Here is a 17038-nt window from a genome sequence, read left to right as displayed (position 1 = left end):
CCTTCTCTCTCGTTCGCTCGCTAGCAAGCAACGTTTCTATTTATTTCTCACCTCATGGTTTATGTCTATCTTTGTCTATATGTATGTCTGTCCACATGGACAGTAACCCTTACTTCTTTTCTCTGTGAAGACTATATACAACAGAGGTGAAATAACGTGATATTATTGGTCTAGGAATATTTTTTCTCACTGGCGATACGAATACCTGGCATTGATAACTTTGTAATCATTCTTCGAAACAGATAGCCATAAAGGCCAAGCGCTCAAATCAACTCGAATTTGCGCCTGTAAATGCGCTCTAATCGAGTTGTCACTAATGTCAGCTGCGCTGAAACCAATGTTAGCCACATTTTTTATCAGACAATAAACTGGCCTGTTTAGTCGGACCTGTCTATAATGGTCACTTAAGTTCACCGATAAAAGAGACTGGTATAAACCTGTGACTGCTATGGATAAGGTCAGAGATATGATCACTTAATATAAATAGACTTTACAAAAGTCAAAATATAGTTTAAAATCTGAAATCTTCATTTTATCTTTTCGTTTCATTTCCAAGACCTTTTTTATATTGATTGAAAGTCAGTGGCGAGAAACTTGAGACCATTTATAGCTTCAAATACCTTGGATCAGTCGTCTCAGACGAAGGCTTATGACCAGAAATTCTCCCCAGAATCGCGCAAACAACAGCTGCGCTGTCAAAACTGAAGCCTATTTGGAAGGACAGAAACATCACACACAATTCAAAGATCTGACTGATATGCTCACTGGTCATCTCAATATTGTTATATGCCTGTGAGTAGTAGTCACTGACAGCAGAATTGAATAAAAAGAATTCAGACAACAGAGATGGGATGTTACCGCAGACTCCTTGACATCTCATACAAAGACCACATTTCAAATGCTGAGGTACAGAAGAGAATCACAAATGCAGTGGGGCGTCATGAAGATCTTCTGGCCACAGTGAAGAGACGAAAATTAGAATGGCATAAGCATGTCTCAAGATCCACTGGACTTACCAAAACAATCCTACGAGGAAGGAATAGAAGGAGATGGGAGGACAACATCACAGAGTGGACAGAGTGGACAGGGAAGACGATGGGTGACAATCTGAGGAAAGCAGAGGACAGAGAGAAATAGCGAGAGCTAGTTGTCAGAATGCGGCGGTGTCCCTACGGTTGTCCCAGCCACGGAATAGAAGAAAAAGAACGTTCGCACTCAGTCTGAAGACGGGTTGGCGGAAAATGCTTGTAGTAATAACCGTTATGAGGAGGTTTTGATGCGTACTTGTCGTGAACATGACTGACCGCGGCTGCATCGGACAGGGACCGCTATTGATAATTTAAAACTCAGGAAGAACAATAGGGTGTCACGGAGAAGTTGCCGTTGGTACAGGCGAGCGCCGTGGAGAGATCGTGACCGTTTAGGCATGTTGGACAATGAAGTTCTTGGCGTGACCTTTATCTCACCAGGTGCCACTATAATAGGCCGACATGACTTACTGGCATTGGAGGCATTGACTTATGACAAGTGAGAGTATAATTTGTACAATCCTTCGTTTGTTGTTTGTGGCACCTTTTTGGTCTATCAGTCGAAACTAGGATAGGAACCACCTGCCAGCTACGAAAAATGTTCTTTTCTGAAATGTTTTTTGTCTGCTTTTCCTGTTCTATAACCCTGTTCTGTCGTCTGCTTTCCTCTCCTTTTTTGCGGGGGGGGGGGGGGGGTGCTAGTTGGATGGTACCACTAGTATGCCCTACTTCTATTATTTCCCTTTTCTTATTATCATTTTTCTTTTCGTTTTCTTTGTCTGTCTGTCCTGCTGTTTATTCTCTAGACGGCTTTTTATGTCATGTGTTTCTCTTTACTGACACCCAAACTAACGAAGTGCTCGTTCCCTGTCCGTCTGTTCCAGCCCCCCACAGTACAACCCGTTCTACACCAGCATAGACAGCATGCCAGAGATCAAGCCGCGGCGGAAGAGCATACCCCTCGTCAGCGACTTGGTAAGAACATCCGGCCACGTCCACTTCCTGTCCTGGTGTCCCCGCTCTCTGTACGCTAGGGCTGTGCCTCAGTCGGTTTCCGTAATGAGTTGTCTCAGTTCTGACATCTAGTGTTGGGTATCCGGTTCTTCCGGGCGGCTCTGTCGATGCTATCGATATAACTGGTAGAAAATGAAGTCCGTGCATACGTATTATGTACGAAGTGTCATACTGTCCACAATGAGAACCGTTTATAAATATCATGTGTATATATATATATATATATTTTTATTTATTTTTTATTTTTTTTTATTTTATTTTATTTTTTGGTGGGGGAGGGTCATTTCTGACGAGGCTAGGGTTAATTAAAAGGTGCAAGTTTTGTTCTTACTGACAAGTGATGCAGTGATTTTCTAATACTGCATGTAGTTCATTTCATACTGTCTGATAAGAATGAGTAATGATCGATTTTACTTCTGACAGACAAATTTCTGCAGTTACCCCCCCCCCCACACACACATACACATACACATACACACATGCCCACATACTGCTTCTCCTCCTTCCCCTTTCACCCATTTCCTTAGTTTATTTACTGGGCAGGCAAAACCAAGTGGGTTTTTTTAATCTTTTTTTTTTTAGGGGTGGGATGGGGTTGGGGTGGCTCATGGACTTATAACAAACTCAGTACGGACTTGGAATATCGACTGTAGATCTGTTACGTACTCAGCACCTGTATATTTTCAAAGTGTTGACTGAGGCACAACCCCACTGTACACCCTTTCCCTTCAATCTACCACATGCAAACAGTGCTTCAGCCCCCCGTCAGTATGTTTGCAACGCTAAAATCCGCAGATTAATGTGTGCTTTTCTCTTGGTTTGCTCGTAAGCTTCAGTATTATCCATTCTATCTACTCTGATGTAATAAGCCAGAAGTCGGGAGAGAACCACGTGACCGCTCTATAAACCATGTCTGGGTACCCGGCGGTATGGATGTACTGAGGTTCTGCTTCTACTTACCAGTCTTCAGAATAATCCATTAGACTCTTCGTTGTATACGGTTTTACAATAGAAATGAAAATTAACCTATTCTTTGTCCTTATACTACGACACGGTCCACTGCACAAATGATTGGCATTTAGAATCGCTTAAAAGGATTTACCTGCAATGCAATATCTTGCGCTTCACTGAACTTGCTAAATGTGGACGGTTTTTGGATTCTGAACCTTTTCACGGCATTGTCTGAAATTGTCCCTCACTGGGAAAATGGGATTATGTAGCAGGATCCGCGGCGAGATGGGGAATTATGTTCCCTAGCTCGTTCTGGAATCCTCTGATTTTGGGAGATGAAGCGGAGAAGGAACATGGGACGCCCTCTGTGACTGTCTTGTATGTCTGTGTTCTCTCAGGAGGCATTAACAAGATCAGAAGTTCTGCAATAGTTGCGTGCCGTTTTCGTTGAGGTGTGAGCGGAGGACAGGAGGGTCTGCGTGTGTGTGTGTGTGTGTGTGTGTGTGTGTGTGTGTGTGTGTGTGTGTGTGTGTGTGTGTGTGTGTGTGTGTGTGTGTGTGCGTCCGTATGGATGCCTATTTGTATGTGGATGACTGAATGACTGATAGTGATTTTCAAGATTTTTAGGGATTTTGCACCCGATGTGTGTGTGTGTGTGTGTGTGTGTGTGTGTGTGTGTGTGTGTGTGTGTGTGTGTGCGCGTGCGTGTGTGTGTGTGTTTGATTGTGTAGGTGTTGGCTATATTTAAAGATAGATACAAACGAATTACATTTATGATGTTCTTTGAATCTGTCATCTTCAGTGTGTACCCCTCTTCTCCATAGAGATATCGACACTGCCAATAAAACGTGTATTTTTGTGGGTTACTTTTTTGTTTTAAATTCGAGAAACCATTAATTGTGTCTACTTAGTTAGATTTGTTTTAGTCTTGCTTTTAGAATAAGTAAAACTTTTAGGTCGTGAAATGTGTTTCATGTCATAACGTCTGCAATTACTACTTTTTTCCCCAATTCACCCAGGTCTTGAAGGTGACGAAACATTTCCCTTTTTCACATTAAACCGAAAGTTATTAACCTTTTCAACTCACTCGAATGTTTTCTTTTTTCTCCTCATTTTAAACGCGTCAAAGTTGTAGATTTAGTTTTACTCTTCATATCTGTAAAAGTAGAGTTTGTTTATGATTTACTCTTCTCATATTGCTTTTTGGGTCTGACTGTCTTTCTGTTGTACCTCGTATGTGTGTTTTACTAAACATAATACTATTGTGACTGGGTGTCATTTTTCTGCCCATTCTCGTACTAACTAGCGTCTAGCCTTTAGTAGAGTAATTGCTCTCTATCGTTTTCATATCTCAGTTGATAGGTGAAAGCAGCCCTTTGGCGCCCCTTTTTGATTTGTTTAAAATCCTGGTGGAGTATATCGTTTACTTTTGTTGATTTCCTAGTAGAATATTATTATGCATATTTCCGATACATGTTTTACTATTCCTGATTTAACAATAGTGGCATGCTTGTGACTTGGCAGGTTTGTTTCAGTTTCAAACTTTTTCTTTTCTGAAATTCCGTCCAGGTTAACTTGCAGTTCATTTGGATTTCTCCAGTTCAGCAAATTGTTATTTTTTTCCTACTTCATTCTCTCTCTCTCTCTCTTTCTCTCTCTCTCTCTCTCTCTCTCTCTCTCTCTCTCTCTCTCTCTCTCTCTCTCTCTCTCTCTCTCCCTCTTTCTCTTTCTCCCCCCCCTCTCTCTCGCTCTCTCTCTCTCTCTCTCTCTCTCTCTCTCTCTCTCTCTCTCTCTCTCTCTCTCTCTCTCTCTCTCTTTCCAGCTCATTCATGCTTCCCGGCTAATGTCTCTTTGGCTCTGCGTTATGCATCCTTCCTTGCGTAAAATCTCTCTCTCTCTCACTCTCTCTCTTTCTCTCTCTCTCTCTCTCTCTCTCTCTCTCTCTCTCTCTCTCTCTCTCTCTCTCTCCCGCCCCCCACTTTCTGGCTGTCTTTTTTTCCTTTCAGCTATCTATCTGCTAGGCTGCCTGCTTGCCTACCTGCTTGCGTGTCTATCTATCTGTCTGTCTATCTGTCTGTTTGTCTTTCTGTCTGTCTGTCAAATTATTACGTTTACTTACAACTTTTTTTTCCTGTTTTGTCTGTGCCTGACTTAGCTTTAGTCCCCCAGACACACTAACATAATATGTTGTGTTCTGTTTGTTTTTGTAAACGTAAACTTCAGCACTGTGATGATGTCCCATGCCAGAATGGAGAGAGAGAGAGAGAGAGAGAGAGAGAGAGAGAGAGAGAGAGAGAGAAAGAGAGAGAGAGAGAGGGAGGGGGGAGAGGGGGGAGGGTAGGAAAGGGGAAGTGGAGAGAAACACGAATGAGAACGCTCCTTTTAAAAAAAATAATAACTTTTGTTTTACTGTTAACAAATTTCAAACGTTCATCTTTTTATAACATGTTCATATTTTTATACGTGTGTCTGAGTGTGTTTAGTTAGTGTGCATTTTTTCCTGGTGTTTTTTTTTTTGGTGTTTTTTTTCATTGTCCTGATTGTACGATTAACTTAAATAAGTACTCTTCTGTAGTTTATTTTGATGTCCTCATTCACATTTTTTCCCAGACTCTCTTCAATATTTACCACCTTATGTTTTGGGTCACCTCTCCTTGATTTTTCTTTTCTGACCCGGCAGTAGTTTTATTTTAAATATATTAGACCTGTCTATCGGCTCTTTCTTTTTCTTTGGTGCAGGAGCTCTATAGATGAGAAATACTACCTCATGAAATACGTTTTTTATTTTGGTTCCAATAAGCCCCGACTGACGGGCGTTAAAAGACTTCTTCTTACACAACTATGTTGATGAATTACGTTGTCACACCTTTTTCTCCCCTTACCTGCCACCACACTACCATTTTCTGTTTTCCACATCCTTGCATTTTTTTTAAAAAGTTTTTTTTCTTTCTTTCTAAAAAATAGAAATCCTAGCCAGGAGTAAAATAGTGTCCACAAAATTATACAGAGAAAAGGCTCAACAGGATAATATTTAATCGCCTCCGACTCGTCATAATTTTAATTTTTGAATGAGGTTATGTTTTCTACAAGTTACACTTTGTTGTTTTATCCTCTTGTGAGTTTTCTGTTTCCGTGAAGGTGTTTGTTTTTACCCATTTCTATGGGGGTTTTTTTGTTTTTCATAGTCCCATTTTTCGTATGTTTGTCAGTTTGTACAATAACGTGATGTCCTGACACTGTTTATGTGTATCAATGCACGATTTACTAACAAGTTTCGGTTGTTACGTATGTTAATGTTTGTCTGTCAGATCATTTCGATACTTTTTAATTCAGCACATTTCGGGTTTGTGTTGTTTTTTTTTGGTCCTTTTCCTAACGGAATATTTTGAAAATTCAACTTTCAAATGTGTCCAGCGAAAAGATATGTAGTTGAGTAAAAGAAAGTAAATTCTAGAATTATTCTTTTTATCTTTACAGTAAACATGATATTACGTTGTCTTTCTGTTTGATGATTTTGTGATTGTCTTTTTTTTGTATGAGCTAGTGTGTCTGTATAGGCACTAAAAGCATGTCCGTAAACAGCATGTTTTTCTAAAAAAATTGTTTTACTGTGTTTAGATTGAAACAAGTGTTGGTGTATCTTTGACAAGTGCCCGTGTATTTTTTCGCCATCCTAATCAAAATGCTTTACGATTACATAGCCTAGCCATCGAAGGCTTTTGAGCAACCCCGGAAAGGGACAAATGCAAAATGACGTCAATATTTTCTGCTTATATTCTGGTATTTTCTTGTGAAAACCAAATTTCCTAAAGTACTATCCACCTTTGGTCAATTTCGTCTTAAACGCCCGAGAGCCGTAGGAACAGTTAACCATCGAATGTTTTGCCTAGCCCGTGACGCACTTGCAGACGAGAATTACAAGTCGTCTTAAATGGGAGGACGTGCCAATTTTGACCAATCATCTGGTTGTTCAGACTGTGTTTTAAAGTAAACAAACTCACGCGTCACTAGCATTTAAAAAAAGATTTCTTTGTATAATGACGATGACGTAGACAGTGTTGGTCGCAGATATCTCGACTGTACTGATTTAACCATCTATTCTTGTCCCGTTCTTTTATTGACTTTCCAGAGTCTGCCTCTTACGCTATGTACCCTGTTGGAACATAGTTGTCTTTAATGAACAAGACCTTAATGCAGCTCCAAGTTTTCTAGGCAATTTGAATCAAGATGGAAGAACGCTGATGGCTCGTTATGAGATAATTTCCCTCTCGGAAAAGAATAATTACTGAATACAAATTGTGAAGTCCGTTCTGTGATTGCTGCAAAGTGTGTTTGTTTTTGGTTTTGTTGTTCTTGTTGTTGTTGTTTTTGTTTGTTTTGGGGGTTTTGAGGTTGTTGTTTTTTTAAAAACAGGTTTTGTCCAAAAGTCTGTATCCTTTTAGGGTTGCAAATGCTCGTGGGCCAAACTAATAGTGTGCTTGTTTACCACATGAAACGTTATTATTGTAACGGATTTTAAGTCAGTTAATGTGTCTTCTATGTGAATATTATTGCAAATCTGCTCTCTGAGCTGATATACGATAACATTTGTATTATATGAAATATATTCCTTTTCAGCTGTTTTAATAAATTAGAATCTATGAATTTAATATATTCTTGTAGCGCATTGCTATATTTTAATGGGTGTAGGAAAAGAGGACGAAAGCAGAGGGACGGACAAAGATCGAGTCCCTTTCTGTAACTGTAACGTATGTGCTTCACTAGTGTGGCCTGCACGACATACGATTAGGCCATAGCGCTTATTTTAGTTCGTAATTATTTATTGTCACTTCATAATATCTTTCTTCTGGGTGTTTCCCATCGGTTGTGGCTAAGAGCTGTCTATTTTCTCAAGATCTTTTGTCTGAAGAGGTCATGACAAGAATGTCAGCACCTGTTTCTCTCCAATTCATAGTATCGATATTTCCATTTATTGTTTTCGCCCATCATCATCATCATCATCATCATCATCATCATCATCATCATCATCATCGTCGTCGTCGTCGTCGTCGTCATCATCATCATCGTAGACATCGTCATCTTCATCATCATCTCCATCAACTCCATCATCACTACCACCACTGCCGTCATTAATATTTGTATCATTGCTTTAGTAGCTGTCCTTGTGGTTTTCCTTACTATTATCATCCATATTAAAACAGTTATAGCGGAGTTCTAACCTATTACTTTTGTGAATCCTATGTCGCCCCGCCCACTCCCGCTGACATGTCCCCGCCCACAGAGCCTAGCAGCCAAACGGAATGCCGGTGTGTCTTCTGCCATGGTGGCACGACAGTCACTCAACGACGAGGAGCTGGTGAGTCTCACTAGGATTTCGATATGTGTCTCGACGTGGTGGAATCAGGCGCTCGTCAATTTGAGGGCATATGGGGTTATTGGTATCTTAAAGCCTGTTCATTAATCTTCCTTTTGGTGGAAAAAATATCCATCTCGTATGTTGAATAGAAGTCGAAATATTTGCGATTGAAGGAGGTCAGGGTCGCCTGGTTTCAGGGGTAAAATTTGCGAGAAAAAGGCGCCACAGTTTGGTAACTTTCATTGCCTGAGACTGCTTGGAAACTGAAAAAAAATTACATTTTTTGTGCCTTTAATCAATGTTTTTCAGGAAAATCCACACGAAAATGTGTTTTTAAATGGAAATAAACGGTGTTGAGCCAAACAACAAAAACAAGAAATTTAGAAACAAAATGCCCATCGGCCCAAAAAATGCCGATTTCTTTAATTTCATTATTTTGACGAGCGCCTGATTTCACCACGATACCTCACATATTATTCCTCCAAAATGTCACATAAAGCACAATATCACATGGGTGACTTGAGAGTGCCACTAGTAGCTCCTACTTCTTGACTATTGTTGAGTCGATGTGCTGCCCTTTACTCAAGCAAGCAAACCAACACAATATCACACACCTGTTCACATAATCTCACATATCTTAACGCAGTTTCATAGCGCCCTGCATTTTGAGCTTGGGTTATTATCTTGCTCAAAGGCACACCTACATGACCTCTCCACCCAGACACTACGTCACCGGCACGTACATTGTTGTTCAGCCTGGACGCGAGTATGAGTTTAAAAGAACATTACTTATCGAGTCGTGCTGTTTGGTTGGTCAATGACCCCATGCAATTTTATCGACACTAAAAGGTTCCATCAACGTCCTCCTTGAGAAGAACTCATTTAGATCGGGTTTTGATGCCGTAAGACCTATGACTGGGTGACCTTGGTTCGAATCCACAACATGGAGTTCTTGGTCCCACCTCTTAGATAACCTACGGAATACAAAGTGGCTTTGAAACCCAATATGGCTCAATTCAATGAGCAAGGGCTGCAAAATCACGTATCTCACACGGTATTCTTGCATTCGACCTCTAGTTATGGTTCAGATGAAAGTGTTCTGAGCAGGAAGTTTTTGACAATTTATTTTATTGCTTTTCATTTTGATAAGTCCTCTAGGATTTTGAGGCGTCAGGTGGGTAGGGATATATAAATCAACGCACAGAAAGGTGCAGCCCCCCCCCTCCCCCACTTACTCTGGTGGGAATCCACATATAAGAATATTGCTCTGATGTGGTGGTGTGCTGTTAAGTTATAGTCCCTGCCAATTTTTTCAAACTATAAAAAGGGGGATGGAGAGAGAGAGAGAGAGAGAGAGAGAGAGAGAGAGAGAGAGAGAGAGAGAGCAAACACTCTGTGTTTGATGTCACTTTAAGTCTACTTAAGGGGTCATGTTCTCACCCTCGAAATAATTTGACCCGCCATCTTCCTTTCCATCCTAGAAAATGCACGTGTACAAGAAGACCCTCCAGGCCCTGATCTACCCGATCTCGTCCACGACGCCTCACAACTTTGTGGTGTGGTCGGCCACCTCGCCTACCTACTGCTTCGAGTGTGAGGGCCTCCTGTGGGGGCTGGCAAGGCAGGGTGTTCGGTGCACAGAATGCGGGGTCAAATGTCATGAGAAGTGCAAGGACTTGCTCAATGCAGACTGTTTGCAAAGTGAGTAATATCTGTTGCTTTTATTCGAAATGGTGTTCGGGTCGGGCTTTTTTGTGTTTACCCTAAAGTATATAATTACCTTGTATCTTGAATTTGATTAATACGAGTTTTCTTTGGTTTTCCCCCAGGCCGCCATTCATATTGCTTTTCAAATTCCATCGTAGCGCTCCCAAATGCATGATCAGTTTGGATTAATCTCATTTTGTTCGTTTATTGTACCTTCTTTATTTCAGTTGTGAATTTGCTTTTTGATTTTGCACCTTTTGTAACAAATGGTGAACAAATAGTGTTCTTTTGAACTACAGTCTAGAAAAGATCTTATGATTTCTAAAACCTTATAGTCGGAATTCACAACCTTTCATGGGCGTTAAGAATTTTGTGCGTGTGCATGTGGAAAGTGTGTGGGGGGGGGGGGGGTTCTATTCCCCTGAGAACAATGTTTTCTTCTCAAAAGCAAGAATTATGAAATGTCTGCTGAGAGGTAAACTGGAAAAAAAAAACAAAAAAAACAAGAAAACAAGAAAACCTATCATCATGTCCTAATTATCTATGAAAAAAATGACATGTGACAATGTTTCAGATCGCTGGAGGAACGACAAACCGATCGGCCAACTGACCTATGACATGGTTAAAAGATACTTGGGTACATTGAGTATCACATCTTTGTGGCCACTAACCGTAGTATAATAGTTTTAAACAACTGAGTCTGATCTACCCACTATTTTGACCACCTCGTTGACAAAAAAACACTCTGTAACCACTATTTTGACCACCTCGTTGACAAAAAAAGCTCTCTGTAACCACTATTTTGACCACCTCGTTGACACTTTCGCATCTCTAAGCGGCACGTAGTGCATAATTTCATAACTTCTAGATAACTAACCAACTCTTTTTTCGAAGTACGTTACTGCAACTCGTGTTCCTACCCTCCCATGAGGACAGTGGGGCAGGGCAGGGGCTCTATTGGTGACCTCTTCTCTTTGATGCCTCTCTGTAGCCTTCTGATACTGCTTCTCGGTTTCTTTTCAGACCACTTTAAACTTGTGTCATATTTTTTCTTCATTTTCCGCTGTTTGTTGCCCTCTGTTCTTTCCTGTTTCTGTTACTTCCTAGTACTTTTCCCTGCCGTCTCTTGTTTCCTAATTTTTCTGTTTTCCTTCCCTTGCCCTTTCTTCACCTTTTTCTCTATTCTTTCCTGGCCCTCTGTAAGATTATTTCTGCTTCTTTTCATTCCACATCTCAGTCTTTTCTTTCTCACTTACTTTTCTCGCCCTGTTTTAAAAAGCTTTTAGTCGACCCTTCGCAAATTTGTTTCGGTTTCTGTCGTTTTGGCTTTAGCTAGCACTATACACGAATTTTAGCAACAAAATTAGCAACAAAATTAGCAACTATTGGTTTTGGCCTGAATTTTTCAGATTCTGTACCGAGTGGGGGCTCGTCTTTGCATTCATTATGAAATCAAAGCAAGCCCACACACACACCCACACCCATACACACACACACACACACACACACACACAAACACACACACTTTCTCTCTCTCTCTCTCTCTATCTCTCTCTCTCTCTCTCTCTCTCTCTCTCTCTCTCTCTCTCTCTCTCTCTTTCTGTTGCACCTCTCCCTCTGACCCATTCACTTTTTTTCTTTTCAGTAAAACGTTCTTTGTTAACTACATGTATTTACCAAAGGTACCAATCTCGATACACATTAATGCTAAAATATGTATGTCTTTCTCTCTCTCTCTCTTTCTCTCTCTGTCTCTCTCTCTGTCTCTCTCTCTCTCTCTCTCTCTCTCTCTCTCTCTCTCTCTCTCTTCTCTCGCAATTAAAGAATCTGTCAGCAGAGTCTTGATTCACATGATGCCCCTAAGGGGTAATTTTTCACTATTGCTATTATTTTTTAAAAATTGATGAGATGCTTCTGCCGGAGGGCAAAGAAAAACATAAATCATATCTGTTCGGAACAATGCCATGACACGATACAGAGGCGTTTGCTGTTATTGTGTTATTCTATGACTAGCTATTTTTAGTTGACTGCCCAGATTGTTCAAGTTTTGTTTCGTTTTTGTTTTTTCTTTTCTGTTTTTTTTATTTCTTATATATGGCTGACATTATGATTCAATACATCTGGATTTTTAGATCAAATCAACAAATCGAGTTAAGAAGACCGTGAATTGTTTTTTTTGTTTCGTACATGATGGTATGCTTCCAAGTACGAAGCTCACATAATGGATATGAGAGTGCTTGTGTATGTATGTGCGTGTAAGTGTATGTGTGTGTTTTGTGTGTCTTTGTGTGTGAGAGAGAAAGGGGGGGGGAGTGACTGCTTGTGTTTGGTGCACGGATGTGTTGAGTGTCTAAAAAAACGATGACCCATTTAACTGGAATTAAGTCGTCTTTTTTTGGGACCAATTTCAACTAAATTTGAAACAAAAATTTGATTGAAACGAAAAACTGAAACTATCTATAAATATACCATCATGCCATGTATTTCTTCATCGAGGAGCAAATCTACACCAAACTGGCGATGCCTAACAAACTCGGGAAATGTGGTAGCTATTTAAAATGTGTATGCTCCAGGTGTTGAGCATTTCAAACAAGCTCGAATAGGCAACTAGACATCTTGAATAACATTGTGGCATGTTTCTAGGTCAATTCTTTGCACCTCGTATTCAACACTGAGTTTCAACTTTTCGATTGCATGTAGGTTGTTTCAGTAATTTTTGTCTGCCAAAAAGCCTCAGAGGAAATAAATGACGTGGTTCAAGTTGGAGGAACGCGGTGACAATTGGTCGTTTTTAAGGATAAGCGGGCTAACCCAGATTTCGGCCATTTCCTGAAATCTTGACCTACGTCAAAAGTGGGCATTCCCCTACCTAAAGGAGACGTTTGGTTTCATTGGTGTGTATATCTGTTTGGTTATAGAGAAAACTCTCATTGTCTTTTAAAGAAACTGAACAAGGGGCAAAAACTTTACCTTCGGTTTTCTCAAAACAGCATTTGTCGGGATAGCCCCCTTGTGCTTAAAAGCGACCTATTCATTTGTAAGCTTTCCGTCGTATAAGGCATGGCCCAAATATTCCATGCATCCATACAGCCACTCTTGATTTGTCGGGTTTGGCTACACCATGCTGGAACCAGGCCTCCTCAACAGCATAATAACCCTTTCTCCTCTTAAAACTTTTTCGAAACATTCTCAGTTCACTGAGATATCCTTATTAGGTGACGGTCGTTGTTTTTACCGTCTTTGTTATGAAACCACCACCGGCCGATCATTCCCCTGTTGCTGAACGTTGTTAGAAGTATAGCTTTGTGTTGTACCCATTTGGGTTGGAATTTTTTAAAATTTTGATATTTCTCAAACACGTGGATTGAGTTTTTTATTTTATTTTATTTTATTTTATTTTTTTTTACATTTTTTTTTTTTTTTGCATATTGATAAATTCAATGTCAGTTTGGTTGAATTAGATTTGTTTGAAGATTGGATGTAATTTGTGCAAAGATGACCGAGTTATTGCAGTTTAAATGGGTCCCTTTTTATACACCCTGTGTGATCTCGGTTTAAAGACATCATGTACAATGTCACCTGACTTTGAAGGTGTAAATTGATGGGAAATGACACAGTGGCTCGCGTCCGTTTCCCCTTAAATAAATGCGATATAAAAAGATGTCATTCATATTTCTGAGTAATAATATATATTAGTATTAGTACATGATATTGATACGCAGCTAATTTTAGGTTTCGTTGAAAGAACAAACTTACTTAAAAATGTTGTGCCCCTATGAGAAGCAGAAAAAAGGGAATGTACTTTGAAAAATACATTATTCTAATGTTTTGTTTATATCATTTTTTTGTTTTTGTTGATGTTTGTTTTGTTTGGAGGGGGATATTTTGGGGGGTTTTTTAAGGTCTTTTCGTTTTGTATTGTTTTTGTTTTTAGGTTGATCGTCTCAAACATATCATTTTTCCGTGTTAGGTTAAGTTTATGTGCCTTAGGATGCCATTATTACAAGTGTGTTGATCACAGTGTGCAGTTACCACATACAACTGAGTTTACGCAAGGCTTCGTGCGTGGTTTCAATAGTGCATTTGCTGCAGCTGTTTCGTGCGATGTTCTTGCTGTTGTCACCTGTTTCCAACATGCTCGTCATGGCTGCTACTTAACTGATGTCGCTGCTGCTGCTATTCCTGCTGCCGCTGCTGCTGCTGCTGCTGTTGCTGCTGCTGTTGCTGCTGCTATTGCTGCTGCTGCTGTTTTCTGCTGGTCCTTCCAACGTGGCAATTGTTCAATAGTGCCTGTTTGTGTTGTTACTGTTTCGACTGTTGTCTATCTTTTCTCTGACATCATGGTAATGCCGCTGCAACTGCCAGTTACACTTTATATGTCAGTGCTGCTGCGCCTGTTGTTGTTGTTGTTGTTGTTGTTGTTGCTGTTTATTGCGGGTGGGTGGGTGGTTGGAGAGCGTTACTGATAGGTCCTACTTCTTTTCTTTCCCTCTGTTGTTTCTTTCTGTCTGTCTGTCTTCCTTTTTCCCAGCACTGAATGACCATCATTGTGTCGATGTGCTTCTCTTTACTCAAACAAACAAACAAATATTGCGGGTGGTTGGAGGGCACCAATGGTGGGTCCTACTTCTTTTGTTTTCTCTCTGTTCTTTCTGTCTACTTGTCTCCCTTCTTCCCTGCACTCTATGACTGCTGTGCTGATGTGCTTCTCTTTACTCTTTACCAAAGTTGATGTTTATCGTAACATTCGTGTTCTCCTACACCACCCCGCCACGCTCCACACCCGTAATATTAATGGTATGTGTTGCTTGTTCCAGATGTGGTCACTGAGTACATTGATAAGTGATCAGGTTACCCTTTATTCGAGAAATACCAGTAACGCGAAGACTTGTATAAGCTACGTTCTTTGTTCTCGTGGACGTTTAAAAGTCACACTGATTAACCCGTCCGTTCCTGATCAATGGTATTAATTAACCCTTTTGCTCCCCCCATTGTTATTTCTCAGGGGCTGCGGAGAAGAGCTCCAAGCACGGCGCAGATGACAAGGCTCACAACATCATCATGGCCATGAAAGAGAGAATGAAGATTAGGGAGAAGAATAAGCCTGAGATTTTCGAAATGATACGGTAAGCCTCACGCATCCTGTTTGGGCATCCCATTAAATGTTGTGGAATGATGAGAAAAGTAAGACATAATTACGAGGGTCGGGGGTTGTGCAAGGGCTATCGGATTTACCAATTCTATACACTAATCGAGTTGCGCTGTTATTGCTGTTTCGTTGTGGAAATAAGTTATTTCTTGTTATATTGTTGTATAATAATGTGAATGCGTTGGGATTTTTTTCTTGTAAAGACTGGGCTTATGTTTGACCAAGGATTTGTATGGTAGAACAGTTGGTTGTCAGAACTAGGAAATCAGGCTTGCACAAAGGGCAGCACCCGAGTTATGTGCACACCATTGTAATTGCGAGGATATTGTCGTTTTCTCCTTTAAATTATTTGATTTCTTTCATCCTTTATGGTCTTTGATCATTGGTCATAGCGTCGCCTTCCACTTTTATCAATCCTCGAGGAGAAATATTTTGGTTTTCCATCGCTAATGTGATACATTACAGGTATAATAAATAATTAACTTAACATTAATTATACCTTATAGATATAGTACCTTACAAATATTCTCACATTTTTTATGGTAGCCACTGTGCAGGTTTGTTTGTTTGTTTGTTTGTTTGTTTGCTTTTGTTTGTTTGTTTGGGGTTTGTGTTTGTGTGGGTTTGTTTGTTGGGGTTTTTTTGGGGGGAGAGGGGCGGGTGTTTGTTGTTGTTGTTGTTGTTGTTTGTTTGTTTGTTTGCTATTGTTGTTTTGGGGGGGGGGGTGTAGTTTTTTTTAGGATTACCGTGTCTAGTTCAAGAACTCAATTACTTCTAATTACCACCTACCTAAATTCCCTGTCGACAGGATAATATGAGCATGAAATAATGAACCAACCGGGTCCAAGATTGAAAATGATTGAACACATCATAATTTATTGAGCTTCTCTGGCTAGACGCAAGTCACCAGTTCCTACTGAAAACCCAACGAACAAAATTTCAACTTACTTTGTTTCTTCCGATTATAAATACACGACAGTGTTGGTTCCTAGTGTATATCTCAGTGTGGCATGCTCACAGATAACCTGCTAAGGATGCAGCCCAAAGCGTGTGTGAGTCACGTTTTTGCCCTGGTTCCGGGAAACAAAATCTCATCACCGAGTCTAAATAATCTTTCTTTACTTTTATTGTTCATCTCTTTGCCCTAACCATCTTCCTTCGGTGGAGTTATTTTTCTTCTCAAACCGTCTGTATTTTTTTAAACGTTAATTTCCCTTACGGGCAGTTTTTTTCTTCCGAGTATCGCTTTCATCATCATGTCCATTCATGCCATGTTTTTGTCTCTCTACGTTTTATCCGTTTTCTTTTTTCTCCCCCCTTTTCACCTCAGGCGACATCTCCTATCCATTTCCATCTCATTTATTGTTCATTTTTGCGCTCTTTTTTTCCCTCGCTCCGCCTCTTTGTCTTTCTATTTCTCCAACCCCCCCAAAAAAAAAACCACAAAAAAAAACCCCGCACATACAGAATGAAAGACAGTGCGTGTAAGCTTACATGAGTTTCAATCGCCTTCCCCATCTTATATTCTCCACCTTTTCTTTAATCGTTTGTTTTTAATCCTCTAGGCTTGGTGCTTTTATTCCTGCATTCTGAAATCATATGCGTGATGTCATCTTCATATTAGAACTTACTTTTTGTTGTCAGAATTTGACGTTTTACTTCTGGATAATTCGATAATATTATCTCTCCGAGTTCTGCCAAACCCTAGAAGTACATTTGTACTTACAGCGATGCGTATTACATTAAACTGTATGCTACAATACGTTGTTGTGTGTATTGTGTGTACACACACACACACACACACACACACACACACACACACACACACACACA

General features: G+C 40.1%; 1 protein-coding gene across 1 annotated transcript in view; it reads left to right on the top strand.

Annotated features, from left to right (window-relative positions):
- The window catches only part of LOC101849679 (protein unc-13 homolog A), a gene marked incomplete at its 5' end in the record, with an annotated part of 112107 nt that overhangs the window by 54848 nt on the left and 40221 nt on the right, over positions 1-17038 (top strand). Inside the window, 4 exon segments of the mRNA XM_035968782.1 lie at positions 1913-2003; positions 8275-8349; positions 9831-10050; positions 15062-15182. Coding sequence (XP_035824675.1) covers positions 1913-2003; positions 8275-8349; positions 9831-10050; positions 15062-15182 — 507 coding nt within the window.

Source organism: Aplysia californica, unplaced genomic scaffold (assembly GCF_000002075.1).
Source record: "Aplysia californica isolate F4 #8 unplaced genomic scaffold, AplCal3.0 scaffold00082, whole genome shotgun sequence".
Classification (NCBI taxonomy): domain Eukaryota; kingdom Metazoa; phylum Mollusca; class Gastropoda; order Aplysiida; family Aplysiidae; genus Aplysia; species Aplysia californica.
This window is presented reverse-complemented; position numbering and strand designations above follow the sequence as displayed.